Below are 27,331 nucleotides of genomic sequence, written 5' to 3'. Positions count from 1 at the left end.
GCACCTCCTGCCTCGGTCTCTCTGAGGCCTGGCCTCCGGGGGCTGGTCTGTCCCTGAGCACCCTGACCCCACGGGGCCTCACATGGCCCCACGGGGCCCCGTGTGGACCTGGCCCCGTCAGGGCCTGGGGGTGGGTGGCCTTGCCCCCCGCCCACCTGGCCACCTGGGCTCAGGGACGGCGTTCCCTCCTGCCAGCCGCTGGTGTTCGGCGCCATGGTGCACAGGGATGAGGCCTTCGAGACCATCTTCAACCAGTACGTGAAAATCACGGCGGCAGTGGCGGCGGCCGGTGGCGACAGCTAGGGCCGTCTCTCCGGGGGACACCGCAGGGCGTTCCCTCGGCCGTCTGGTGGTGAGGAGGGAGCCGGATGTCCTCGCGACCTTTGCAATAATGCCCCTCGGCCCGAGGTCCTGTCGGGCCGACCTGCGTGTCCAGGGCCCTCCTCAGGGCCTCACACAGGGTCTGGGTTGCACGGCTGGTGCTGGTCCCCCTGCAGGCGAGGCACGTCCGGGACTGTGGACGCAGGGCAGGGGGTCCTCGGGGGGGGGGCCCCGGAGAGGATGACACGCAGGACGCACGCTGTCCCAGCCGCAGCCACCAAGCACGGCGGCGGCTCCTGTCCCCGGCCTCGCAGCCCGGCTCCCCGGAGGCCAGCCGCTGCCCCGCACCGAAGCCACAGCTGCAGGGCGTCGCGGGCGAAGGACAGCAGCCCCGTCACCAGCCTCCGTCGGCGGCCAGCAGGACTCACTCTTCCATCAGCTGGGCGCCTGCTGGGTGTCCTTGGAGCGCCCTCTGGCCTCAGGCTGGGGTCAGGCCCACCGTCCATCTGGGCCACCTGCCGTTGGGGCCTGACGAGCCAGCACGGGGGTCTGTCACCGGCATCTGATGCTGGTGCAGAGTGGCACGCGGCCAGAGCAGTTGGTAATGCTTCGCTCTCCGGAAGGGCCCAGGATCGCGTCTGCCCGGCCTCGGGGGCGGCCCAGTGAAAGTCCCTGCAGCGAGCGAGGCCACCACTGGCCTCGAGGCTCAGCCACCAGCGTCAGTGAGGGGGACTCCAGGGCTGGGGTTGGGGACGGCCAGGAGCATCCTGGGCCCCTGGGGGGTCCCTGTGGCTCAGGCCACTTGGGAGGACCCTGTGGGGCGTGACCGGGAGCTGGGCCTAGAGCTGTGCCCCGGGCAGCCGGGCCCCCAGTGTCAGACAGTGTCCCTGGCTGTGTCCCCCTGCCCACACACCTGTGGGTGGGACCCAGCCTCACCCCCCGGGCCCCCAGCCCACCTGTCCCCCGCTACCCCGCCCAGGAGGCCACTCTGGTGTAGGTGGCCAGGCTCGGTCTGTTCTGGGACCAACTCTGAGTCTGGACGGGCCCGTGGCCACTGCAGAAACGGGGGTGGGTTGGTGCGCCCCCCGGCACGGACCCTTCTGGCCCCTCGTCGCTGGTCCTGAGTCCTGCGGGGGTCACTAGGTGGTGGTTTTTTGAAGAAACAGATTATATTTTTTACAGAGAGCGAGCTGTTTTTCTTATTTTTGTATCATTTTTCACGTGTAGTTTTTACCTTTGCCCCAGTCCCAGTGTTCTGGTTTCGGGGAGAGCGGCGGCATTGCTCTAGTCACCCCTGTTTACGGGAAACGGGGGCGGGCCTGGCTGGGAGCACCGGGTAGCCACGCCCACCGGGCAGATCAGGCACACGCCCCGCCCCGTCGGTGACGTCTGAGGGGACCGCAGAGCCCCGGCTCTCGGGCACCCTGGCCTGGCATCCACGGGATTCTCTGCAGGTCGGGAATGACGGCGGAGCCTGCTGTCACCCTTGGCTTTGGCTCCCACGTCCACGCAGGTGGGCCGGCTCTCGTGGGAGGCCTCGAGTGCAGCCAGGGGACGAGCCCCAGAGGGAGCCCCGTTAGTGCCCAGGGCAAGGCATAGTGGGCCCTGAAGTGCCCCCAGGCACGGGCCGTGGGGAAGACCGGCCGCGGGGGGCCCGTGTGTGTGTGTGTGTCAGCACGGCCGGGGTTGCGTCCCGAGCCCCGGGGGGTGGCCCTGTGGGTGCGTAGGACTCGTCGGCTGCGGCGGAGCGGGTGGTCCAGTTGGAGCCCCTTCCGAGACGAAGGGGAGATGAAAACTCACCACGCGACAGGGTGTGGCCGCTCGGCCCTGTGGGCGGAGGGGGGCGGGGGCGCGGGAAGGGGTCCCCGCATTGCACACTGGGTCGGCGGCAGGAGGGGCCCGGACCCCTGCCGGCCCTGGGCCCTGGCTGGAGAGAGCCCGTCCTTCTGCTGAATTGTGTCAAGTCTGGGCAGATATTTAATTTCTATGACTAACCACTGAACTAGAGTGAATGTTAATTTTTTTACGCCCGAGGCCTGTCGGCTTCCGGTCTGTAAATAGTCTCCACAGTGTCGCCCCCTGGCGGCGGAGGGGCCGTGCTGCGTGAAGAGCCGATGAAAACCCGCCCCCCCTGTAACATTTTTTTAAAGAAAATCTTGTTTAAAGAAAAAGTCTTGTATAAATTATAATTTTTATTTAAATAAACTGGAAGTGCTTTGTGCTAAGGTGGGTGGGGAGGGAGTGGGGGGGTGGGGGGCCCCCACACAGTGCAGGCTGCTGGAGAGGGCAGGGGGGGCCGGGGTCCCTGCAGCCCCCAGCACTGGAGGGTGGCGGAGGTTCGGCCCCAAGGCCGCCTGGCTGAAGGCCGAGGGGTGGCGCAGGGCCCTGGGCCATGGGCTGTGGGGCGGGGCCGAGCTCAGCGAGAGGCTGGGAGCCGGGCTCCGGAGGAGGAGGGGGGGCAGCCGGAGCCTGGCCCCGTGGCAGCGGGTACAGTGCCATCCCCCCGAGGGTGTACGGGGAGCTCAGAAGTGGGGGGACCCAGCACAGAGTTTGGGGTACAAGCCCTAGCCCCAGCCTCACCTAGAGGTGCCTTTCCTGGGGGGCCTGGGCAGCTCTGGAACCGAGGTCTGCAGGCAGAGGGGTTCCCAATGGCACACGTGCCTCAGCCAGTCCAGGGGCTGACACTGGACACACGGACGCAGGAGCCCACCCAGCGCCAAACCCGCTGAGGCCTCAGGCTGGCCTGTGCCGGGCACACCCTGGGACACCCCGCTCCCTGGGGGAACCTGGGTGGGGAGGGAGCCGGGCTGGCTGCTCCCGGGGGTGGGGTGTGTGTGTGTGTGTGTGTGTGTGTGTGTGTGTGTCAGAGAGAGAGACAGAGAGAGAGAGAGAATCTGTCAAAGAGGCGCACAGGTGCCCGATGCCTGTGTGGAGAAGGTGCGCCAGCCCCACTGCAGTGTGACTGGCGCCCTCTGCTGTCCGCCACGTGCTAACGCATGCGTTTGGCAGCAGCCTCGACCGGCCCCAACTCAGGACGGTTCAACTTTGATTTTTTGACTCTGCGATGGTGTGAGCACCGTACATACTCAGTAGAGGACATAACTCAGAACTGGAGTTTTAATTTTGGCCTCTTCCCAGGCGGGCGAGCAGTCTATGATGCTGCGATGCTCAGCGGCAGGGTGGTGCGGCCCCAGTGCATTATGGGGAGGGCCTGCACTGGGCCTGTGGGGGCGGGTCCTCGTGTGTGGGACCTGGTGTGTCTCCAGCGGATGCTGGCTTTGTCGGGGCGGGGCCCCACATTCTAAGAGGGCATCTCCTGGCTTTTCCTGGCAGGTCCAGGGACGAAGGGGAAGGGTTCTTTGGTGCCCCTGTAGTTCTTGGGTCTTATTCTTGGGGACACGGGGCCCCTTCCAGCAGAAGCCTCCACTCTGGCTGCAGATCTGAGTAAGGGCTGCCTCAGGGTGGGGAGAGCCTGGGGGCTTGGGGACAGACAGAAACACAGAGGGAGGTGAAATCACTCACAACGCTTTTTTCTCAGACCGGGGCTCTCTGTACGAATGGCTTATTTGACAACAGCCCAATTCTGCCCAAAGTAACTTTATTTTTGTCTTGTTGATGTATCAGAGCAAGTGACTGTTTTCTAATCCTGAAACCAGCAAGATTAGAGAGGACAGTCGGCCCCTTTCTGCCCACGGGTCCCAGGTGCAGCGCTCACAGCGCAGGCCCGAGCGGGAGCTCCGTGTGGACCGGCCCCCGGGAGTGCCCCGGCACAGACCGCCCTTCTCGGCACCCCCGAGTGCCCCAGCCGCCCTCGGCTCCCGGTTTTTCCCCTGCTGGTCCCGGGTGCACAGGTGTGCTGGCTCCATCCAGAGGTTCCTCCGTGCGGGGATGCCTGACAGGCACTCCCGTCCCAGCACGGGCTGCCGGCGAGCTCTTGGAGTGTCCGCACGGTCACAGCGGCCCCCCAAAAGTTCCAAGTGTGCGGGCACTAACGCCAGCATGCAGCCGGTGAACTCCCCCCCCAAGGCCGTCTGGGAACCGCGCAGCGTGGCTGGTGTTCCTGTGTGACACGGGCGGCTCGATCTCTGGCCTGGACCTTGCTGGGACGGGCAGTGAGCGCCAGGGCAGACGTGAGCACGAACACACCTCCCAGGGGCCCCAGGGCTGAAGGCTGCCCCGGGAGACCTGGGAGGAGCAGCGGTCTGCTGCCCCCCCGGTTCCCCTGCGGAGAGACCCTCACCGGCGGGGCTGCTGGTCCCACACCTGTGGTTTCCTCCCCCAGGAGCAAACAGAGTGGCAATGGCCCGCATACAGTCACGTCACGCCCAGGCTTCCCCACCCACCAGCCACTCAACCGCACGGCTCTCGGACTTCCTCAGTGATGCGGTCCCTCAAACACACACACACACACACACACACACTGTCAGAGCCGCTCTCAGGTCTGACCCGGGGGGGCCGGATGGCGAGATGGGGAATTTCGCTCGTCCTTCCACACGCAGATCCCGGCGAGTGTGTTCTGAAACCCTGTGGCCGCCAAAGGCCGCGAGGGGCGGCGACCCTCGGCCAGCTGCAGCCCTGACAATGCGGAGGACACCGCATCACCCCTCCGGGCGGGCAGGACGCAGCTGCCAGTGAACACGTGGAAATGAGCGTGACGATGAGAAGAGATGGGGGCCACGTGTGTGCGCACTGGGGGCCTGCACCACACGGACCCCCGCACGAGGGGCCCCGTCCCCCGGGGCAGGGCCGGGCGCCGAAAAAGAAGCCCCAAGGGGTGCATCTCACGCTCGGCCCGCCGCCTCCGTCCGCCCCGCCTGCTTGTGCAGCTATGAAGCCTCGAGTTCCGACTGTAAACGGTGCGGCCGCTGCCCGAGCGGCCAGCCAGATTGTCGCAGCAACGCTCGCTGCTGCCGTGGGGGCAGCTGGTCGTAGAGATGCAGTGACCGCTTGCGTGCCTTCTCTCCCTGCAGCGGTCCGCCGCTGGGCGGGGGTGCCGGGACCGGGGCCCTGCTGGGTCGTGGGTGCCCCGCAGAAAGGACCCGGGAACGGCGCCCTCCCCGCGTGCCCGGACAAAGGTAGAACAAGGGCAGCCAGCCCGCGGCCTCCCTGCCCTTGACCACTACTGATAAGCCTGGCAAAGCAGGTCCGAGTGCCCGGAGGCGCCCCGTGGTCCCACGGGGCCTCGGCAGAGAGCAGGCCCCTCACACTGTCCCTAGAAGGACCGCAGCAGAGCCGCTGACTGGCCATTCCCAAGTCTGCGCATCCGTGGCGCTAAGATCCACGAAGCCAGCGCCCCAGGTCCACAGGGACCGCTCGCTGGGAGCCAGTTGCGTGAAACGAGGCCCAGCGACGCCCGTGGAGCGGAAGATGCCCGTCCGGTGCGGTCACAGAACCGTGGGCAAAGGCGTGGTTCCTAAAACCAAGATTTAACTATCAAAAATAAACTTCTAAGTGTAAATGCACGTGTCCACGTCATGGGTCTGCAGTGGTGTCCTAGCTCCTGCACTTCCGGGAGCCGCCGGCGGGGGGGGGGCGGGCGGCCGGAGGGGAGTCTCAGTGGCACGGCTCTGGCTTCGGACTCCCTTCGATGCCCCGCGCGAACAGCCGCACCAGCTGGCAGTGGACCCTGTGGAGGGAACGGGCCGCGCTGAAGCCCCCTCGCCTCGCCCCGCCCCCGCCTCCCGGCCCCGGGGGCGGGGCCACCGTCACCCCGCACAGGGCGTGCGTTGCGCCGAGCTGGTCCAACCCGGTGCGGACAGGTCAGAGGCGGTGCACGCCCCCAGAGGCCGGCTTCGTAAACGAGAGCAGGTGACGGCCACGGGGGCGGGGGGAAGGGGGGGGGACCCGGCGATGGGAGGACGGGGCTCGAACTCCGCAGGCGGCCACTGTCCTGCCTCGGCCTCGCCAGCTCGCCGGGTCCTGTGCGCGTGGGGGACGTGCAGGCCACATTGACAGGCCCCCCACCGCCCGCCGCTCTGTGCACGGTCCCAGTGACCGATGTCGGCCCCCCCCGCCCCCGCTGGCTCAGGGGTGGCCATGTCCATCACGATCTGCGGCCTGCGCACACTTCATAGAACGCCCTCCCCCCCTCCCCAAGTGTCCCGTTTCCCTAGGAAATTCGTGAGCCGGCGGTTTAATAGGAAACTCCACTGCCTTCACGTGTACGGTCGGCCTACAGACGCTGCGTCCCTGCGCGTGGGACTGGCTCACGGGTCCTCCCGTGGTCCCGTGGCCCTGCTCGCCCGGAGGTCCCCACACGCCGAGCGCGTCCTGGCCGAGGACCGCGCATGCCGGACTGGGACCAGGACAGACTCCCGAGCCCGCCCTTGCCAGCAGCTCTGGGGGACGCCCACGGCGGCTGGGAGACCCGAGGCCGCCTCTGGGCTGGGGGTGCGCGGGCTGGAGAGCCGTGTCGGGTGGTGGGTTACAAACAGGACCTGCAGCGCCCTCGGGGGCCGCAGCCGGGAGCGTCGGGCACGGCTGTCACCTACTCCCGCGAGGTGGGCACCGTCTCCAGGGACCCGCGCCGTCGCTGCCGACGAGCGCCCCCTGGGTTCCCTCCGAGCAGACCCAGGTCCTGGGGACCTCTGCGGGCGGCCACTCCCCGCGTTCTGCCCGAGTCGTGTGTGCTTTTACTTTCCACGGGAGAAACACACCTCACCTGGTCACGTAACACACGCCACGTGCACGTACGGTCTGGGACGCAACGACAGGGTTCCAGCACCACACGCAGTGGGCTGCAACGGGTTCGGGAAGGCCCCCCTTCCCGCACTTCACCCGCCGGAGGAGCCCCGCACTGCCAGGCCGGGTCTGGGCCCCACCGGGCCGAATCCAAGTCCAGGCAGTGGGCTGGGCCCTGGAGGCCACAGCGCCTCCTGGTGGACGCAGGAAGCCAGGACTCAGCCAGGGCCCTTGACAGCCATTTGTTTAGGTGGGGACGAGGTGGGTGCCGGCGCCCAGGGCGCAGGAGAGAAGGAGCCGACACCGAGGGGCTTCAGAGACCCGTGCAGGCGACCACGTGAAGAGCACGGCGCCAGAAGCGGAAGCGCAGGCGACGGGGCGGGGCCACGCCCTCCATGGCGACGGGGGGAGGGGGCGAGGGGGCGCTCACGCACCTGACCTCCAGGGCGGGGCTGTGCAGCACCTCCCCGTCGCAGTTCCAGGAGCTGCTGGCGGCGGCGCAGCAGCAGGGCGAGTGCTGGCTGCAGATGGGGCTGAGCCCCTGCTTGCCCTCCTCCTCGTCCGCCTGCTTGGGCACGAACTGGAACCTCTTGACGCGGTAAACCTCGACGAAGGTGAAGTCGAACTAGCGAGAGGGGGAGAGGCGTTCCCCGAGTTACTGTGGGGGGAGGGTGGCGTGCCTGTGGCTCCCTTCGAGCACGCGCTCCCCCCGCCCCCCGACAGCGCTCTGGGCAGCACGTCCAGCTCACTGGGCGCCCGGCGGTGGACGGGAGTCCGGGACCTGCCCTCCCAGGCACCCGGGTCAGCGCTCCCAGGGCCCCTGGAAACCGCCCCGCCCGCCGCGGCCACCGCGTGTGAGTCAGGACTGGCAGACTCCTCCTCTTTCCCCGCGAGCACTGTTTAAAACGCCACAGCACTCACACTGTTTGTGGGACTCCTGTGTGTACAACTCAAGTTTTTAAAAAACGGAGCTCACTAAAACCAGAGGCTGACCCCCGTTGTCTGCACACTCTCGGGCCCCGGCCATCCTCGCCGTCCCCGCCAGGATGCGGGGTGACCTGGCGGGGCTGCGGGAGGCTGCACCCCGGCCCGGCTCTGGGTGCGCCGCCTGCTGCTGTCTGTCCGAGCAGGGAGAGGCCGGCGTGAGCAGCCATGTCTGGTACTCCCTGTGCTGAAAGAGCTCACGCTCTCACGGGAGCTTTGCGGGGGCGGGCCGAGACGCGGCGGGTAAAGGGGCGTGGCGCGACCAGACTGCCCCGCACCCACCTGGTCGCACTGGTTGGTGTGCCGGACGAGGAACCGCAGGAAGTTGAACCTGGAGCACTTCCGGATGAGGATCAGGTCGCAGGACCCGTCCCCCAAGTGGGCGGCCGGCGACAGGCCCCTGGGGCTCCGGGGACACGCACAGGACATGTTGGCGGAGTTGATGGCCAGGAACTTGCCGCCCACGACTTTCCACTCCTCCACCTCCTCTGCAGTGGACGGGGGCACGGGGGTGTCCGCTCGGCGTGGGCGGCCCGGCGGGACGCCACCCACCCCTCGCTCCGCTGCTTTGGACACTCCCGGGGTCTCCCGCGACCACACAGTGGGGGCAGAGGTCGTGCAGCCCACCGTCTGTCACCCGCTAAGGACACCCCGCCACGCAGGCCGGGCACCCACTTGGGAAGCCGTCACCGGCCCTCAGGTGGGGACGTCAGAAGGACGCCTCAAAACCGGGGCCGCGCACAGCGGCCTGCTTGCGAGCCACGGGCGAGTTTCAGACTCGGGAGTGGCGGGAGAAACCCGAAAAGGGACGCCTCGTGACACCCGCGGGTTCTCTGGAGCGCACGCTGCAGCGCCCGAGCACGGTTCTTGGAGCACAGCGGTGCCCATCCCCCTCCAGCAGATCCCTGAGACCTCACTGTGCGCCCTCGCCGGAGGCCGCCCACCCCCGTTCGCGAGCAGTGCTGGCCCGGGGCGCCAGTGACCCAGAGGAGGGGGGCGCACGCTGCGTTTCCAAACCTCTGCTCTTCCCCGGAGCCTGGCCAGTGGCTGCCTACGTTAAAGGGGACGCGCCCGGTGCGGCGAGGGAGGGCCTGGGCAGGGGGTGGGCTGGCTCCGGCACCCACCCTCCCCGCACACCGCGAGGGCAGGGAGCTTCCCTGGAGACCTCACCGGAACTGTCCAGGCCGTAGAGCGACCTCTTCTGCTCCTCCTCCAGCTGCTGCTTGCTCTGCCTGCAGACGAAGCACCTGGAAAACAAGGGCGCCGCCTTCCCTTAACTCGGGGGACCTCGTGGCCGGGCGCGCACTCAGAAGCATTGCCATCCAACAAGCACACGCAACAAGCAGTTTCAACGTCAGAGGCTTAGTTAAAAGCGCTTCCTTCACGTATTTATTTGAATTCTCAAAATTTGATTTACTGTTAAAAATTGCATGTCATCGCGTCCTTCCCTAAGACTTGGGGCCACCACCCCAAGGCCCCTGTGCCGGCCCCCCCAGGCACAGCTGGCGTGGCGCTGCACTGGCTGGAGGACCAGACACGGAAGGCACCACTTGGCACCTGCGTCCCACTGAGCCTGCGTCACCGCCACAGGACAGAGGACGTCACCGCTGTCGCGGCGCGTGACTCAGAACTGACTCCCAAGACGAGGACACACGTGTGGTCCGGGGCGCCCCGCCCCCACGCCGCCAAGCGGGACGCGCACTACGCTGTGTCAGCTCATTGAGTTGAGCGACGCATCCATCAACGTCTGTGTCCCGCCGTTCTGACCTCGGGGTCTCAGAGTCTCCCCTCGAGAAGGAGAGGACCGGGGGTGGGGGGGGGCTCCGACGTCTGAGCGACTTCTAGGGGAAGCCCAAACCCTTCAAAACCCGCAGCCCCCGAATCCACCCTCAGACCTCGCAGCGCGAGTCAACGCCACCCCCTGCCCGCTCTCCCGTCACCCCCCGCGGACCCCGTGCGCTCACCCAGCTCGGCAGGGCTTCCCGTCACGCGGCGAGCCCACCGTGTGCTGCGCGGGGAGGAAGGACACCGTGCCCTCGTAGCAGTGATGGGACAGGAAGGTCTTCAAACCTGAGGACGCAGACCTCTGAGGGCGGGGCCACCCAGGGGCGGGGCCACCCGGGGGGCGGGGCCGCGAGGGCCCTCCTGGCCCGCGCCCACACTGGACCCCGCGTCTGGCTGGCCGGCCGCGCTGCGGTTCTGCGTAGACCTCTTCGGCGAGTAAGGCTTCCCAGGTTTCTGTTCGCTCCTCTCCCCGGAAAAGGCTTTGTAATCGGAATTACTCAATTTAACTTATCACAGACTCGCCCAGAAGGAACGAGAGAGGGCAGTGTGTGGGCCAACGCCACCGATTTCACGCCACCGACGGGTCCACGGAGTGACCAGAGGGCCAGACTGCGCCCCTGCCCCCGCCCCTCTCTGGGGTCTTTTCTGCACTGGGAGCCTCAGGGCCCTGAACTGCCCTGAACTGCGCAGACTTCCCTCTGCACTGCCCGGAAATGGCTGCGTGCCCCTTGGCTCCTGGTCTGTGACCAGACGAGAGGGGACCGGCTGTGACCCCAGGATGCCCGGGGCCTGCGGCTGCAGGGGGGCTGGTCCCGGTGTGTGTGTCACGGGTGCCCTCCTCTCACGGGGTGCGGACGAGGCCACCGAGGTGCGCGAAAGCCCTCAGTTGCCCGAGTGCCCGAGTTACCTGAAAAGTCGTATCTGATGAGACCCATCCAGCGCTTCTTCTCGCTGTCCTGGATGATGTCCCCGTAGAAGCCGTAGCCCAGCAGGGACACCGAGTACCGCAGCAGCGCCCCGTTGTGGTGCACCGAGGACACGTCCATGGCCAGCGAGTCCCCTGCCAAGACAGGCCCCCGGGGAGCTGCTTCCTGCCTATCACGGCCCCCCCCCCGCCCCCTCACTGTCCCCCCCTGCAGGCGCTGAAGGAGATGCAACTACAACGCAGACGGTGCAGGAGGCACTGAGGCAGTGGCCAGCGCTCTGGGGGCCCCGTTCTTGGGTCCAATGACTACCCCTGTGAATCAGGCTCGGAGAGCTGCCGCGTGGGGCCCGACCCCCGGGACCCGCGGGAGGGAGGGAGGGAGGGGGTCTGACGAGGAAGCCAGGGCGCACGTCAAAGCACGCTGTCCTGCGCGGCGGCTCTGCATGGGTGGCACGCCCGGGACTGAGGGTGACTCAGCCATTGGGGCGAGGATGGGGACAGGCGTTGTGCAGGGGCCTCAGCACGTGGGAGCAGTTTGGAAGCCGACCCTGGCGTGCCGGCCTTGGGGAGGCTCGTGCTGGAGGAGCAGCCAGGCCGAGCACGCAGGACAGGGGCGGCTGTGGCGGCAGCCGGGGACTCTGGCCTGGGGAGGCCTGCCTGACCGGGTGACCAGGGGCAGAGCCCTGAATGGGGAGAAAGCAGGTGCAGGGCGTGGGGCAGGTCGGGTCCGAGGGGCGGCGGCCTGGATGGCGCTTGGGGACGCTGAGGGGAGCCGGCCGGGTCACGGGGTGCTGGTGGGCCCCTACCCCCGGGGCTCCTGAGGGCTCTGTGCAGGGCTCATGTTTCTGAAGGGTCCCTCTGACGGCGTGGGAAGTGGGACGAGGCGGCAGGAGCCCCGCCCGCCTAGGTCGGGGCCCGGGGTAGGGGGACGCACAGGTGCCTGAGAGGCCGGCGGGACCTACCCACGATGATGTGCAGGGCCGACGTTTCCGCGTCGTTGGTGCCCACCGTCGAGTAGCACACACAGTCTGTCGACCCTGACGGGGGACGAGGGAACCCTTAGTGCCATTGCGGTCAATTTGGAAACCTGCAGGTTTGCACCAAGTGCGTGCTGGGCTCCTCCCTCTCCCCTGTGGCCTGGAGTCAGCGGGGTCAGTGCACTTGGCCTGCAGCGGGAATACTGCAAATACCGACGTTAACTCATCAGAACACTGAGCTGACCTCCAGGGTCTCCGGGAGTGGAGCCCCGAGAAACGCCTGCGGCGGTGGCGGAGGGGACACAGCTCTGTGCCCTGCACGGAGCGTCCCCTCCCAGCGGGGACAGGGACGGCGGAGGCGTCTCCAGTGGGAAAGCGCAGGCAAAGCAGGACGCTTGCGAAGGTCGTGGAAAAGCGCCACAGAGGCCCGTGCACCGAGACAAGCGCCGCGCTCACAGAAAGGCACTTCCGCGTCCCCGTGCGCCTGCTCGCAGCCGGAGCCCTGGCTGGTCCTGCCGGGTCCAGGGCGCAGCCGCCACCGGCAGGTAGCCGTGCAGGCCAGGCCAGGCCGGACCTGCTGGAACCGCCCTGAGTGCAGCGAGCCAGGATCCCCTCCTCCTTCTGCACAGCATCTGCGGAGTGGGCGTGACCTCCGGGCACCCCGCCCACCCGGAGCCGGAGGGCGTGGTTACTGGCCCAGCTGCTGAGCGGGGTCAGAATCCAGGCGGCGGACACGGCCTGAGTGGGCGGAGAATGCCCCCAGGCACCATTTCAGACCGGATTCCTGAGCCCCACGGCCCGGGTTTCGCTGAACAGGTTTGGGATGGGCCGAGCAGTTGGTATCACGGCGGCACGGTATCACCGCCGACCGACCGCGATGGGTCAGGTGGCCCCGGGTTCACAGGCCCCGGCCAGGGGCAGACACCGGGGCTCTGGCCGCCGGCCTGGGACGCCTCCAAGTGCGGCTTCCGGGGAAGCCTGGGCGCCCGCGGTTCCCAACAGTGGGGTTTGGCCGCTGGCTCCTTTGTTACCAGATCCAGAACCTGGTCCAGCACGAGGTCAGAGCGGAAGGATCTTCCCTCACTCCCGGCGGAGCGTGGCTTCTACAGTGACTTACACGCGTGCACGCCTGTTCACGCTCACACACTGCAACATGCATATTTTTTGTTAATCTTGACTGGGGTGACGTCTGGTTCCAAACATGAGCCAGAAAGTAAACATTTTTAATCCAACGTTTGAGATCATAGGGATGGCTAACTCTCGAAGTGTCTTTGGCTCAGCCGAGCCGCGGGCTCCAGACTGCCTCCCGCGCCCGGACCTGCTTCCCGAGGGACCCAGGCAGCCGACACAGGTGCTCCTTGGACGACAAACTGCGAATGAGCCGCCGAATTAACTGGAGCCAGGGCCCAAGGCAGAGGGAGTCCTTCATGCCCCTAGAACTTTCCGGAAGTCCCCAGAGCCGCGCGCACTCCACCATCCCTAGAACAAAGCCCGACCAGATGCCCAGCCTTCCCCGCGTTTAATCACAGGTCACACGTGTGATCTTTGGGGCAGGAAAGGCAGCAGTGACGCGGCCGTGTGGCTTCTCGGTGGCACCAGGTCTTACAAATCCAAGACTCCTTAAGTCCTGCTTCCTTTCTGGGTCGGTCTACTAGTCTCTGGTCGCCCTGGGCTCAGCAGACTCAGAGGAAGCTGGAGGACTCCTGAAATTCTGGGGAGGAGCAGGCACCCCGACCCCCGTGACAGCCACAGAGAAGCTGCCCTTCCTGACGGCCCGGCTCAGCGGCTCAGCGAGGCGCCCTCTTAGCTGGGTGGCGTGGGCGGGACAGGGAGGGGTTGCCGTCCCGGCCGGCTGTGCGAGCCGGGGCCCTGCTCTGGGGGGCGGGTGTGGAGATGGCCCGATGGCCCACTGGCCCACGGCTCCAGGTCACTCAGTAGGGCGTAGCTGCAAACTATCCACCAATAGTAGGCGGCGCAGAGCCCAAACGGCGGCGGTGGCGGCAGTGGATTCCAGCGAGGAAGCCCCACCCCTGCACGGGACTACGCGCATCCTCTCTCCATCAGTCAGTCCTTCCTTACCAGTGAGGCAGGGGCGCCATTGCTCACAGGGTGCTGGGGTTATCTTGCTCGAAAAAGTCAGATTTTTAAGGAAGGCAACCAGCTCAGCTCACGCCTACCCAGAGCCCTCCATGGGGCCACTGGGCTCCCCCCACTACCCCCACACCTCCCATCCCGTCTCCTGCCGCCACCTGAGCCCCTGCAACCACGCGAGGCCCCTGCACGTGCGCCCCTGCGCAGCCTGTCCCGCTCCAGAGGCAGGGACCGTGCCCCATCGGGGTGTGGCAACAGAGGCCTCCCTGAGCACCTCGTCTGGGCCGGGGGCTCCTCACCCCACGGGGCTCTCCCCAGGGTCTGCGTCTCCCCTGCTCGCTTAGTCCTGAGCCCCGCCCCGGAAGCAGTCCGTGGCAGCGGTGAGAAGTCTCTGCAGAGGAGCGCGCAGTGAGGACGCCGGTGCGGACAAGTAGTCCCAGAGCGGGGCGGGGCGTCTGCGGGCTCGCGGTCCCTTGTGTTTTCCGTCTACAGAGGCCGGTCCAGCTGGCGCCTGGAGTGACAGCAGGGCTTCCAGTCCCCTCAAACGTCCCCAAGACGCCTTTTCTCCCGTGACCTTCCAGGACACGACATAACGTCCCGATCGTCGCTGCAGGCGGCGTGTCTGGAGAAGATGTGAACCGGGAGGAAGAGCCGGCTCTGAACGCGAGGAGATCTGCTTCGTGGGGGCGTGGCGGCTGGCTCTGGCATCGAATCCTCGGGGCCTCGGGAAGGCCCAGCCCCAGTGGCATGCACTCTGCGGGCTGTGCTCTGCGCCCCTGTGACCGGAACACGGCACTTCCTCGAGACCGAGTCAGCTGCACGGCCGTCCCCTCCCAGCACCGCGGCTCCAGGGGGCGCCCCGCCCGGACCCCACCCTCCTGGACCGACGGGGGGGCAGGCGGCAGGCACCAACTCCCCCTGCACTGGTAGCCAGCCAGGTACACTGCGGCCTCCCTGCCTCACCCCACGCTGGACGCGGCCTTTCTGAAGCGGGAGCAACAAAGCTCAGCTCCCAGGAGAAGTGACCCGACCTCCGAGTCCCTGGGCACTCTGGCTCAGGACGGAGTGCCTGTGACCGGCAAGCACGTCCCACGCAGCGGGGCTCCGAGCCCCAGGCCCCTGCAGGCCTGCAGGTGTGGCCGCCGTGCCGTGCAAGGCCCAGGTGGCAGGACGGCGGGCGACTCTGTGGCTGCCGGAGGACCCCGGCGACGCGCTCCCGGCCCGGCAGCAGAGGCGCAGGTGCCGGGAGCCGCCTGGTGGTGCAAGTGCTTCTTCCGTGGAGGCTTCAGTTCCGTGCGGTTTCCTCCGGGCCAAGGGCACGAGGGACAGGCCGTGGGGCCCCGAGGGCCGTCCTCCCCGGAACACACGCCCGCCAGCAGGGCCGGGCCCCAGACCCGAGACCCAGGGGCAGATGGGCGACACCGGACGTGGTCTCCCGGCCACGCCGCCCAGACACCAGGCCACAAGCCGGACGAGGGCGCCTCACCCTGCCCGTCCTGTGCGGAGCCCTGAACCCACAAAGCTTGTAAACACTGTGCTTCTCCGGACCTGCGGGCTTGCCGGCAACCTGCACACAACACGGAGCCAGCGCCTTCCGGACCCAGCCCGGCTGCTGGGGGTGGGGGTGGGGGGGTTGACAACCCCGGGCCTCCCAGGACTCCCTGCCTGACACTAGGCCTCTCGGCCCCTCCAGGTCCGAGGACGCCCCAACTGCTGTGCTCTGGGGACTGGCAACGACTCGGCGAGCCCCTCGCCCGCCCCTCAGCCCCCCGCCACAGTCCCACGGGCTCCCCGGCTGTCGGCACCAGGCAGGAGGGAGGGCGTCCGGGAGCAGGACAGGGCTCCCTCCAAGCCCACCTCTGTGACCCCCCTCTGTGACCCCTCGATGGGTCGTCCACCACCTCCCGAAAGAGCGCCAGCACGTGTGGGGGCGACAGAGTCACGGTTTACGTGAAGACGTGAACCAGAAGGGAAACCGAGACGAGGTCCCCGGCTCGGGGGCCCGGTGATGGGAAGTCAGTCCTCGGACACAGAGACAGCCCCGAGCCGTCCTGAACCAAGGGCAGCGGCCGAGGGGGGGCGGGGCAGGGACTAGCGCGGCGGACCGCCCACTGCAGGCGGCCCAGGGGAAGGCCGGCTCGCACGCCCACACGCACGTGGGGCCTGGTGGCCCCCGAGTGCTGCCGTGTGGTTATCTAAAACGGGCCAGGCTGGGCGCCCTAGGGCCCCAGGGTTCCGGCCCACACGGGGCTCTCTGGGCCCTGCCGCCCCTCCCCCTGGCCCACGGCACCTGTGAACCCGCTCAGACTGGCTCCCGCCCTCCTCCCTGCCTGACGTGCCCCGTGGACCGGCTTTCCGGCCTGGCCCTGTGGCGGGGCTGCGGCCCCGGCCCCGAGGCGCCCCCTTCCGGTCGGCAGTGGGAACACGGCCCCACAAGCACCCCGTTCGAGAAGACTTGCAGCCGGGGAGTCCACCAGCCCACGTCCCAGGCGCCGCGCGGCCCCACCTGCGGGGATGATGCCGATGCGCAGCCGGCTGGGCACCAGCGCCGCCCGCGGCTCGTCCTGGTCCACGCCGGCGCTCTGCTGCGTGCTGCCGACCAGCCCGTGCAGGACCTCACTGAACATGCCGTCCCCGCCGACGCAGACGATCCTGCGGAGGCAACGCGGGCGCGTGAGGGTCCCGGCCCTGCCGTCCCCACGGCCCCTCCCCCCACAGCTGCGCGCGGCGCTCCTGGGAGGGGCAGCGTGCCCCCGAGCGCAGGGCAGGCCGAGAGCGTCGGCGTCCCTCCCGACCCTCAGCCCCGCCCTCAGCGCAGCGCGCCCCCTGGAGCCGCCCGACCTCCCCGACCCCGTGTCAGTGCCAGCCCCGGGTGACGCCCTTCTGCTGCCGTCACAACCCCCTCAGCGCCCCAAAACGCAGGCCTCATGCTGGAGCGCCTCTGCGTGCGTGCTTTCTGCGGGCCCCCGCAGGGCCACAGGAGGCCACGCCTGGACCACGCACCCGTGGCACCCAGCGTGGGCAGCGAGGCCAGAGCGAAACACGAGTCTGGTGGACCGTGGTCTCTGCCTCGTCCCCTCTTCCGCGAGAAGCAGGCTCACTTCACGGTCGGGGGGTGGGGGGTGGGGAATGTCAGGCAAGGCGTGAACAGAACCGGGACGGGCGGGTCAGACCCGGGGAGGACGCACGGCCGGCGGGCGAGGCACTCGGAGGGGCTACTACTCACCCGTCGTACTTGTCCAAGTCCGTCTCGTACAGGGTCTCCTTGGCGTGATTGGCGCGCTCCGTGACTGCGGGAGAGACGGCATGGCGTCCTGCAGCGGACCCTCGGCCTGGAGGCCCCACCCCCGCCATCCAAGGCCCCACACGTCCTTCAGGGGGCCTTCCCGTGAGAGGTCCCTGCTCAGACGGAGCGCGAGTCCCCTCCAGAGAAAGAAGCAGCACCCGCCCCTCCCCCCCCCGCGGGACGGGCCCCTCTCTCCGAGACACGCCTGTGGGGCCTGGTGGCCCTTCCTGGCACGTGGTGGCCGACAAATAATGACTTTCTGGAGAGCTGTTACTCTTCTATGCTATAGTTTCCCCTTATTATCCAAGTGACTTTGAAAACTTGAGAATACAGTAAAACGTAGAAAAGGTAACATCAGTGCAGAGCCTGTACACCCCACGCGAGAAACATGGCCTCTGCTGCAACGCTGGCACCACAGCACTCGGGGGACTCTGCCCCCGAGACTCTGCCCCCCGGCCTTCCCGGCGACAAGTCACTTCCCACCGTTAACACCTCCCCGGGACGGCCGCCCGAAGGACCACACGCCGTGCCTTCGGGCTCGCCACAGTTCTACCTCCCCGCTTCCTGTCTGGGGACATTGAAGTTGGGTCCCGTGTTTTGCTGCCATAAAAGGTGGCAGTGGACCCCTGACTGTTCCCCTCGGGGAGACTCAGAAAGCTGCGTCACTGGGCAGGACCCCCCGTGTTTGAGGCCTGTGGCCCCAGCGGCCCATTGCCCATTGCCCTCGAGTAAGTTCACACGAGACCCCCCTCCCTCCAAGGGCCCGCCCCCCGGGGTTTGCGCGGCGCCGACAGCGCGCTCTGAAAACACGGAGCCGCCGACGTGGTGCCGCATCCCGTTTCTCACAGCGCCACCTGGCGACAAAGCTGTTTCTAAAACGTTAATTGCTTTTCTCTCTCGCCAGACTTTTCTGTCTGCGAGCTTTCGTCCTTTCCCCTTCATGGTGCTCTCCTTCGGTGCTTTAAATGCTAGGACTCGGCTAGAAAAGTCTGCGTTCTCTATTTGTATCCTTCTCTTTGCGATTTGTTAAAACACACACACACACCCCACACATTCTGTTTTGTCTAAAATAACCTTGGAGGCTACAAACCTCCAGCGGCCACATCTGAATCCCTCTCCCATCCGAGCGTCCGCGCCCGGCAGGGCGTCAGCCTTACCGATGACCTCGGCGGTGATGGCGGCCAGCGCGAACAGGGGCGCCACCTTCCTCTCGTAGATCCGCTTGCCTCGGCCCTTGCCTCCGAAGGGGTTGATGAACACCAGCAAGTGCTTCGGTCTGCACGCTGCAAAACAGTAATGACGCGGCGGTCACGCTCAGGGTGACCAAGGAGCGTGGCAGGGCCCCGTGCTGCTGGAAACCACCCCGCCAGGGCTTCAGGCTCCTGCTGAGGTCATCTGAGAAGCAGCGTTAGTGAGAGCCTGGCCGGGCAGCTCGGCCGGTCAGAGCAACGCCCCCACGCACCGAGGTTGCGGGTTCGATACAAGAAGCAGCCAGTGAATGCACGGATGAGTGGAACAACACATCAATGTTTCTCTGCCCCCCCACACCCCCGCTTTCCTCTCTCCCTAAAAAAATCAATGTTAAGAAAAAGTGTTTTTAACTGCATGGACACAACCTAACCGCAGAGTTTTGGAAAAGAGACACGGGACTATGTCAACATCGAGATGGCCCGTTCCTCATTGTCCAAGGAGCGGACAGAAGACGGCGCCGGCGCCAGCCCTGCCATGGGAGGCGGCGCTGTGACCCGCACACCCAGCAACAGGGTGGGACCGAGCTGTGTGGGGGGTGTCTGCACGTCGTCGGGAAAGATGACCCGGCAGAAAAACGGACAGAAGTCGCCGCGCAGACGCCCCGCAGGTTTCCGAGTGGCCGGTGAACGGGAGTGCGTTTCTCGGCGTCAGGGGCTGACAGGGAAGCACAGATGACAGCTGTAATCGACCTAACACCCCCCCCCCCACTGCCCCCAAAGGCTAAGGTTTGAAGGGTGTGGCTAAGTCGTGGGGCAGCCAGGACTCGGGTGTTCACGGGTGGGAGTGTCGCTGCAGCCCTGTCACCCTGGGACAGGCTGGTCGTGTCTCCGAGGTTGGACACACGTACCCTGTGCGGCCCAGCGACCCCAAGCCCAGGTAGGCACCCAAGTGTGAGCGTGTCCAGCCAAGGGCACAGGCTGGGACGCTTGCGGGGGCACTATGGGCAATGCCGGGCTCCTGGTGACCTTCCTCAGTGAGTGGAGGAATGGTCGCACATTCATGCTGCGGCCGCCTCCGCCCCACACCGCGGCCCTGCCGGGCTTCTCCAGCCAGAGCCCACCCTGCGGGCACCGCACCCGCTGGCCCCTGGTCAGAAAGTGTGTGAGGGGCGCAGCATCGCCTCCATCTTGGCCACAGACCGGCTGTGAGAGGCAGGAAGCAGAGGTCACGCAGCACACACACATGTGGGTGCACCACACATGTGTGTCATGCACACGACCACACAGCACACATGCACACGTACCCACACATGTGTGTGCATGCGAGCACACATGCGCATGAGCACACATACATGTACCCACGCACTCGCATGTGTACACACCACAGAATCACACACGGTCACGCGCACACGTGCATTTGTGCACCCACGAGCATGCACGCTCACGCGTGCAGGCCCAGGTTCCACAGCCACTCGGTCGTTCTCTAAATACCACGCGGGCCGCACGTACTCAGATTGTCCAGTTGCTCCTGGAGGGTCTGCAGCCACAGGTGACACAGCTGCTCGTCAGCACCGCAGAAAGTCACCTGCGCGCACTTCCAGCGGTGGCGCCGGGCTCTCTTCACGCAGTGCACTGCGAAAAGACAAGCTGTCAGCTCCCCGCAGACCACGCCCCCACCCCGCCCCCAACCAGCAGGACGGGGCCACTCCCCCCACAGGCTTTGACCCCCGGAGGAGGCGGAGCTCGTCCCTGCGGACGAGGCGGGACTCCCCAGGCACACTGGGAAACCCCGAATGACTGCTCAGCCCTTTGAGCCCACGCAAGAAAATAAAACGTGATCAAAGCCTAAACACCGGTTAAAATCACACCGTGGAAAACGACACAGGGAAGTCTGCATAAAGATAATCCAAGGAGGCACCGAGTTTGTTAAAGTGAAAAAAGCCCCTTTCGGGGAACCCGCCCGGGGGTTAAGGAGGACGACGTGTAGGCGGGGCTCCGCGGGTCTCGCCACCTGTGAATGCGAAAGGCGTTTCCATCTTCTGCCACTTCCCGCCGCTGTAGTGCTTCCCATGCCGGTCCGTCTCCTCCACGGTGATGATCTCGGCCACGGGCACGGAGCAGGCGTCTGCAACGACAGCGCGGGTCGAGTGTCGGACCGACTCGTCCGACGCACTGAACGCAGGGGCCCGGCGCCAGGATCCCGGGGCGGTCGGCTCCCCTAGTCCTTAGAAGCCCGAAAGGCGAACGCAGAGTCAAGCGTCATTCTTCAGTTCAGAGCCTAGTACGTTTGGGCAACTCGGTGTCGCCAGGACATGGGGTGTCGTAGCCCAGAGAATGCCCAAACGCAGAACGGAACTTTTCAAACGAGCGGCGCAGCCCTTGGGCGCTGACACCCGGCCAGCCGCTGCGCTCGCTGGGGGAGCGGTGGTCGGGAAACCGTGTCAGAAGTCCAGGCGGGCCGAGGCACACAGCAGCACCCAGAACCGGACAACTGGACCCTGGGGCCACCCGGAGGTGGGGCCGGGGGTGGGCAGGGGCTTGGGAAAGACGGGGACAGGGCCCATCCGAGGCAGCGGGAGACCCGGCTGCACGCCGGGGAGATGGCCCAGGCATTCTCCACTCTGGGTAAGCCAGGAAGAGGCCACCCACGGGCCGTCCAGACACACTGGGGGCGGCTGTAATCCTAGGACTGCAGGCGCCTCCGGTAAAGCGGGGCGGACGCTCAGCCGTGGGACGACAGCCTGTGACCCTCCCCCTGGGCCTGGAGGAGCTCGCCCATCCGGAAGAGCACAGGGCTCGCGAGCCTCATGGACTGACGCGGAGGCCCCAGGGGCAAAGCCCTCCAGCGAGGACCTGAGGAGGTCAGCAGCAGCGTGCTGGACAGGAAACAAGAGGACTGAACGACATTGCTGTGCACTGGGCAACAGCACGTGATGGCATGGGCGGCACCGGCCGTCTGCGCCTGCGCACACCGGACTCCTAACCAGGGACCGGCATCCGCACCTGCGCACACGGGACTCATCAACAGGGACCGGACCACCGTCTGCGCCTGCGCACACACGAGGCGTAAACGGGGACCGCAGGTCAGGGAAAGATGGGGAAGGAAGGCCTCGCGGGGAGCCAACCCCTGGAATGCAGGTGGGACACTTTCATTCTCTACCTGAGACTGGCGGTTGCTTGCGTTTTTGCATCATCTTGCACCGCGTGTGAAATTAGATGAAACCTTAAAGGTCTGTGTTAAAGGCACGCGAGGAGTTGAGAGGTTGCCGCGCCGCCTTGGAGAAGGTTACCCCCTACCCCAGACAGCGGGCGGCGGACGGCCACGTCGGTGCCAGCAGCGCGCCCACCTGGCTTGCCTGCTGCACCGCAGGCCCTGCCCTGACCCGACCGGTGCCCCCGGCCCGGCTGGCCCGCTGCCCCGGTTCACCAGCTGCGGCTGTGGGGGTGCAAGCGCACGCGATCTTTTTCTCCGCGTCACTGCGCTCCTGGGCTGATCGCGCCCTGTCCGTGGAGAGCGCGCTGGCCAAGGCTCTAGGGAGACGCCCTTCTCTCGTTCAAGCAACAACCCGACACTGTCTTTAAGCAGAACTCCGGGAGGCCTCCCCAGAACAGGGCTGCTCGCCTGGCACCAGGGCGCCTCCGCTCGGCGCCAGCCAGTGTCTCCTGGGGGCAGCGTCGTCGGAGTGAGGGCCACACCATGTGGGGTTCGTGTGCTTAGCAACCACTTCTCCTAAGAGCAGATTCAGAGGCAGACGGTCCCGAGGCCCGCGGAGAGGTGGCGTGTTTACTCCGGCACTCTCCTGCGTCTCGGGCCCCGCCACGGGGACATCTCATGAGGGCCTCACATCAGCCTCCTAAATCCAAGCCCATCTCCCCGGCTTCCGGAAACTACCCGCCCTGCAGCCCCTGTCTGGGCAGGGTGCTCTGTGCCGGACTGCTTGCTCAGCAACCCCAGAGCCTTCTGATGCCCTTCTGGCCCCGCCCCCGGGCCCGCCCCCACTGAGGGCCTGAAGACACAACGTGGACCCGGCATGGTCTGCCCAGATCTTCCGTGGCCGTGGCTCCTCCCCCTGCTGCTCTTCCTGCAGGTCCGTGGCCAGGCACGTGCCCAGCTCCCTGCCCTGCCCAGGTGCGCTTCTAGCCGGTCCCCCTGGATGGGGCTCCTCCTGTGAACGGGTGGTCCTGGGGGCGGGGCACAGCCGATGCTGCTCCGAGTCCCCAGTGCGCAGGCTCAGGGAACCTGGGGGATGCGGACCCTGCCCCTGCAGAGTCTGCTCCGGGACCAGCACACGGCCACACGGGACACCCGTCTCTGCTCGGCACTGGCGCCACCGCACCTCTCCTCACACCTGGGCCCACCATCCGGTGCCTGCACTCCAGGTCCCGGACCAGAGGGCGCAGACAGCTGTGGGGCCCGTGCCCAGCCAGGGGACAGAGGAGGGCTGGGGGCCGGGCTGAGTCCTGTTCCGCCTGGTAAGAAAGGCCTGTGGAGGGTGTGGACATGAACCCCACATCCACATCCAGGTGGCCCCCCAGGACCGTCGCTGAAATGAGGGTGACACTGGGCCGGCTCACCGGCCGTGGCGAGGACTCCGGGTGCAGGCAGAGACAGACGCAGCACTGGGACCCCAGCCCACAGCTGCCCGTCCCTCCCACTGACCACGAAGAAGAGGGCCGGACGAGATGAAAGAGGTCTCTAACGGCAAAGAGCAGCGGCCGCTGGCCGGGGGCGCCCCCAGAGGAGTGAGCGAGTGCCGGGCAGGAGCCCCCGCCGCCAGCTCTGGCCCCGGGGCAGCCCGAGGTCAGGAACAGCGCGCGCTGGCCGCGGACAGGAAAGCGCATGTACCGCTCCGGCTGGCGGAGGAGCCTGAGCGTGGCGGGAGGCGTGCGGAAGGGCGTCCTGACTCCGTGTGGCCTGGCTCACACCTGGCCGCCCACGCGAGGAACACGCCGGAAGCGCAGGGGCGCCCCGGGGGCGGAACTGCCTTCCCTGCCGGCACCCAGAACCCAGGGGTGGTCCCCAGCAGCGCGGCACTAGGAGACAACAGGGGGCGGGCCCGCACGTGCCCCCGGCCCCTCCCACAACGGGAGGCGCACGGGCGTCTGAGCCTGAGCAGGCCGAGCACCTGCCCAAGAAGACACAATTCCCCGGAGGAATTTAACAGGACCCAGAGCCGTACGGCACAATGACCAAACTCTCCGGGATCCAAAACTCATCAAAACACCGAGGACCTGGCGGCGCTGCCGGTCTCAAGGAAAAGACGGTGCGCAGGCGCGTAGCTGAGATGACCCAGACTGGGCGGGGGGCGGTCCCATGAACGCCTTACACGGTCACTCCGCCATGCTCCGTGGGGTGCTGCTACACCTTCTCACAGTGGGTGGGAAGCTCGGAGAGCCGGTCGGAGGGAGCCGAGTGGAAAGTTTAGAACTGAGAGAACGGTGTCCGGAGAAAAAAGTCCCGCGGAGAGGCTGCGGAGCAGAGTGGGCGTGACGGGCGAGTCCGGGGTTGGGACAGGTCGGCAGGGGGAATCCGGCCCCGGAGGGGAGAGACGGGAGACACACCGCGCAGGCCCTCCCAGCCCCCGCAGGCGGGCTGGTGCGCTCTGCCCGGCCCTCCCCACGCACTGCAGGCGGGACGAGACTCTATGCGGTGCGGAGAAGGGGACCCTCCCCGGGGGACCTCGGGGCTGGGGGTCCCACTGGAGGGGGCGTGCCCTAGGGCTTCCGTGGCCTCAGAGATATCAGCGTGGACATCACAGAAGCCGTCGTCCAATGGGTGTGCTCGAAAGCTCCCACAGAAGCCAGATCCCTCGGCCAGAGGCCCAGGGGAGGGCAACCCAATGAGACGGAAAACCCTAGGCCAGACCGCCCCCCCCCACTCCACCCCCCTCCAGTGAACACAGAAGACACTGGCTCCACCCCCCACATGCCAGCCCAGGCTGATGGGGAGCCCAGACTTTCACCCTCGGGGGTGTAAGGAGGCACCCCAATACTCCGGGCCAGGTTGGAGCAAGAAAAGCCACGTAGGGAGGTGGAACTCTGCCCCCCGAACATGGCTGGCTGGTGACCAGCCTCGCTGCCCAAAGGGTCCGTGTGGACAGCACAGGAGCTGGATGTCCACCCCCCAAGCAGCAGGTGTTGGAAACCACCCTGCCTGGTATCAGAAGCTGTAACCCCCACCCAGGCTAAGGCTAAGGGAACGCCCTTGGAACCGTAAGCCAGCAAGGAGACAAAAGCTTATCTCCCTGACAGGAGTGCTGCTTCTGCTGCTTCATTCATAACTGAACCCCAAAGCTTGGTCGGTTAGCCAAAGATGGGTAAGATTCCCCAAGGGGGGGGCGACCTAAGACAGGCACGATCACGTGGGAGGCCCCCAAAAGGACTTTGGGGGCTACAGCAAAAGGCGGGGATGGACCCTGGCCCCTCGGCTTTGACAAAGCCTGAGTCCTCATCATCTGGGAGAAAAACCTCCTTATCTCTTGGTTGCCTTACTTCCCTTGCTCCACCTAAGCCTGAAACAATGACAGGGTGGTGCTGCCCTGTGCTGAAAAGGCGGGGCGGGGGTTCTCCGGGTGATCAGGCCTAAGAAAGAACATGTAAATTACTGTGAAACCTGCTTTGTTTAGAATGCTCTCAGTGGAATGAGAAGGGTCCAAGGAGGAAGTTAGTTTGTTCCTTAAAGTCTTACAGCTCTTTGACCCTGACTCAAAATAGGCCCTCAGACTTCCTTGTTATCTATTATTTGATCCCTACTTCCTAGCAATGAGTAATGAGCTTTTACCTGAATTCTTATGCAAACGACACCAGTAAAAAGCCTCTCCGGAGGGGGAACGGGGTGCTCTCCCCACCAGGGAGGCTGGCCATGGCGCCCTCCAGGAGAGAGGGTGGCCAAGCGCTCCCCACATGAGTGGCGGCCCTGCTGCTCCTATCCCCCACAGGACCTGGTTGTCTCTGTGCATGTTTTTTCTCGTGTTTCGACGAGCCATCCACAGCGTTCCGTGATCACTGCTGGCCGGTGGTGACCCATGCGTCAAGCAGGTGCCCTTCATCTTCCTCACCAGGCGGTGTCCCCGGAGACCTCTCTGCACCACCCTCCTCCACTCACCCAGGCGGCGGGACACCCTGCAGGGAGCGGGGAGGCTCGGTGGGGCCCAGTGAGGGGCCGGGACTCCCACCCACCCGGCAGCACCAAGGAGCCCCTCCTTGGTTGTCCACGACCCCGGGAGCCTGGACTGCCTCCCCCACGTGGCAATGACGACGAGCCCGACTTCCCCGATGGAACCGAGGGCCAGCGGACATCAGCTGACGGGGGTTGAATAAAGTCCAGAGTTTCACAACAATGCAACCACGTCCAGGGGTCGAAGGGAACTTCACTAGCACGCCCAGAACCAGGAAGCACTCAAAACGAATGAAAAAAAGACAAGTGTGGCTCAGTGGATTAAGTGCTGGCCTGCGAACCACAGGGTTGCCGGTTCGATTCCCAGTCAGGGCACCTGCCTGGGTTGCAGACCAGGTCCCCAGTAGGGGGCACACCAGAGGCAACCACACACTTGATGTGTCTCTCCCTCTCTTTCTCCCTTCTCCTCTCTCTAAAAATAAAATAAACAAAGTCTTTTATTTTTTTTTAAAAAAAAGACGGTCACAAGATGTCAGCGTGAAGATGGCAGAGACGGCGGCGTCACCTGACAAAGAGGTCGGGGTGTCCACAGTGGCTGTGCTTCATGAGAATCGCACACTCGCACCACAGCCGTGTGAGGTCTCGGCAGAGACGCAGAGACGCAAAGAACCACATGGGAGTTTTAGAGTTGAAAAACAGAATACTCAGAACAGAAAACAGACGGGTGGACCCGGCGTCGGAGTGAAGGGACAGGGCCGCGAGTCGGTGAACCGAAGACTGAACAATAGAGGCCTCGCGGCCTGAATGACTCAGATAAGCAGACTGGACGCAATCGGCGGGGCCTTGGGGAGCTCTGGGGCGGTAACGAAAGATCGTCTCCTCCGTCCCTGGACTCCCAGAGGAGAGAAGAGGAACTGAAAATGTACTAAAAAATGTCCCAAAACGTCCCAAATTTGTCAAGACATAACCTCAACTATGACAAACCCAAAAACATCCAAATTGAGACCGATCGTAGCCAGTCTTCTGAAAACCAAACACAAAGGAAGAGTCCTTTCAGTCAGTGGGCGGCAGAGACAGCCGGGGACCCGGGGAGGAAGAGAAGCAGAGGGGCGGTGGGCTCCTCGTCGCAAGCCGTGGAAGCCAGAAGGAAGCGGGGCAGTGCGTCCTCAGGGCCGTCCCTCCGGGACTCCGGGGAAACCGAGGCGCGCTCGGGTGGGGGAGGGCCGAGAGCACTCGCCCCGCGGACCTGCCGGGAAGGAACAGTTAGAGGCGCTGGGACGAGGACTCTTCCCCGGGAAAGAGGGGGAAGGAACGTGGTGAGAAAAGAGACTCGGGGGATCACGGCGGGGTTTCTTTCCGTCCTGACTCGTCTGGGCTGCGCGTGAGGGTTGAAGATGAGGTTGTAACACACAAGTGTGCCCCCCTTGCAGGGGAGGAGACGGGCCACCACGTGACGAAAGGGGGCGGGGGGCGGGTGTTGCAGAGGGAGGTGCGGGCTGGCACCCCGCTCAGACAGGCACCGGGACTGCCCGGGGGCCCCGGGCGGGTCAGGGGTGTGGCAGCCACCCAGGGGCTACCCACGGAGAGGCACAATAGCCCATGAAGACACACAGATAAGTCAAAGTGGAATTCTACGAAAGTGTTAAGTAATCCGCGGGAAGGCGGGAAGAAGGAAAAGGAGAAATGGAAAAGCGGGAGAAGAAAGGAAAACAAAAAATAACAGCGGCAGGCCGAAATTCCCAGTGAAGTGCCAGGGCCCGGCCGAGTGCGTGAGGAACAGGGCTCGACCGTGCGCGGGCTGAGGACAGTCCCCGGGGAGCGAGTGATGCCGACGAGCGCCGGGAGAGAGGACGCGCGGCGTCGGTGAACCGAAAGCAGGCACGGCTGTGCCGGCAGGGGCAGCCGACTTCGGGGCGGAGGCAGCCGGCGACAGAGCGGGACAGCGCACAGGGGAGGGTTCGGTCCGGAGCGAAG

The 27,331-nt window shown here is 65.9% G+C and overlaps 2 protein-coding genes across 4 annotated transcripts in view; one reads left to right on the top strand and one right to left on the bottom strand.

The window, feature by feature from the left end:
• The window catches only part of GRAMD4 (GRAM domain containing 4), a 50,173-nt gene extending 47,647 nt beyond the window's left edge, over positions 1 to 2,526 (top strand). For all 3 annotated transcript variants that reach the window (XM_045834951.1, XM_045834952.1, XM_045834953.1), the window contains exon 19: positions 196 to 2,526. In XM_045834951.1, the coding sequence (XP_045690907.1) occupies positions 196 to 303 (108 nt within the window). In that variant the 3' untranslated portion in view covers positions 304 to 2,526. The remainder of the gene's footprint in view (positions 1 to 195) is intronic.
• Positions 2,527 to 3,902: 1,376 nt separating this feature from the next.
• CERK (ceramide kinase) overlaps positions 3,903 to 27,331 on the bottom strand; it is a 28,505-nt gene continuing 5,076 nt past the window's right edge. The window contains exons 3-14 of the mRNA XM_045834756.1: positions 20,252 to 20,365; positions 19,750 to 19,872; positions 18,208 to 18,333; positions 16,991 to 17,054; positions 16,271 to 16,416; positions 11,659 to 11,733; positions 10,679 to 10,831; positions 9,951 to 10,056; positions 9,157 to 9,233; positions 8,269 to 8,474; positions 7,437 to 7,627; positions 3,903 to 5,947 (exon numbers count right to left, since the gene is read on the bottom strand). Of these exons, the coding sequence (XP_045690712.1) occupies positions 5,875 to 5,947; positions 7,437 to 7,627; positions 8,269 to 8,474; positions 9,157 to 9,233; positions 9,951 to 10,056; positions 10,679 to 10,831; positions 11,659 to 11,733; positions 16,271 to 16,416; positions 16,991 to 17,054; positions 18,208 to 18,333; positions 19,750 to 19,872; positions 20,252 to 20,365 (1,454 nt within the window). The 3' untranslated portion in view covers positions 3,903 to 5,874. The remainder of the gene's footprint in view (positions 5,948 to 7,436; positions 7,628 to 8,268; positions 8,475 to 9,156; positions 9,234 to 9,950; positions 10,057 to 10,678; positions 10,832 to 11,658; positions 11,734 to 16,270; positions 16,417 to 16,990; positions 17,055 to 18,207; positions 18,334 to 19,749; positions 19,873 to 20,251; positions 20,366 to 27,331) is intronic.

Source organism: Phyllostomus hastatus, unplaced genomic scaffold (genome assembly GCF_019186645.2).
Source record: "Phyllostomus hastatus isolate PE091 unplaced genomic scaffold, TTU_PhHast_1.1 phas_contig_198, whole genome shotgun sequence".
NCBI lineage: Eukaryota > Metazoa > Chordata > Mammalia > Chiroptera > Phyllostomidae > Phyllostomus > Phyllostomus hastatus.
Note: the sequence above shows the minus strand (reverse complement) of the source record. Positions and strands in the feature narration are given on the sequence as shown.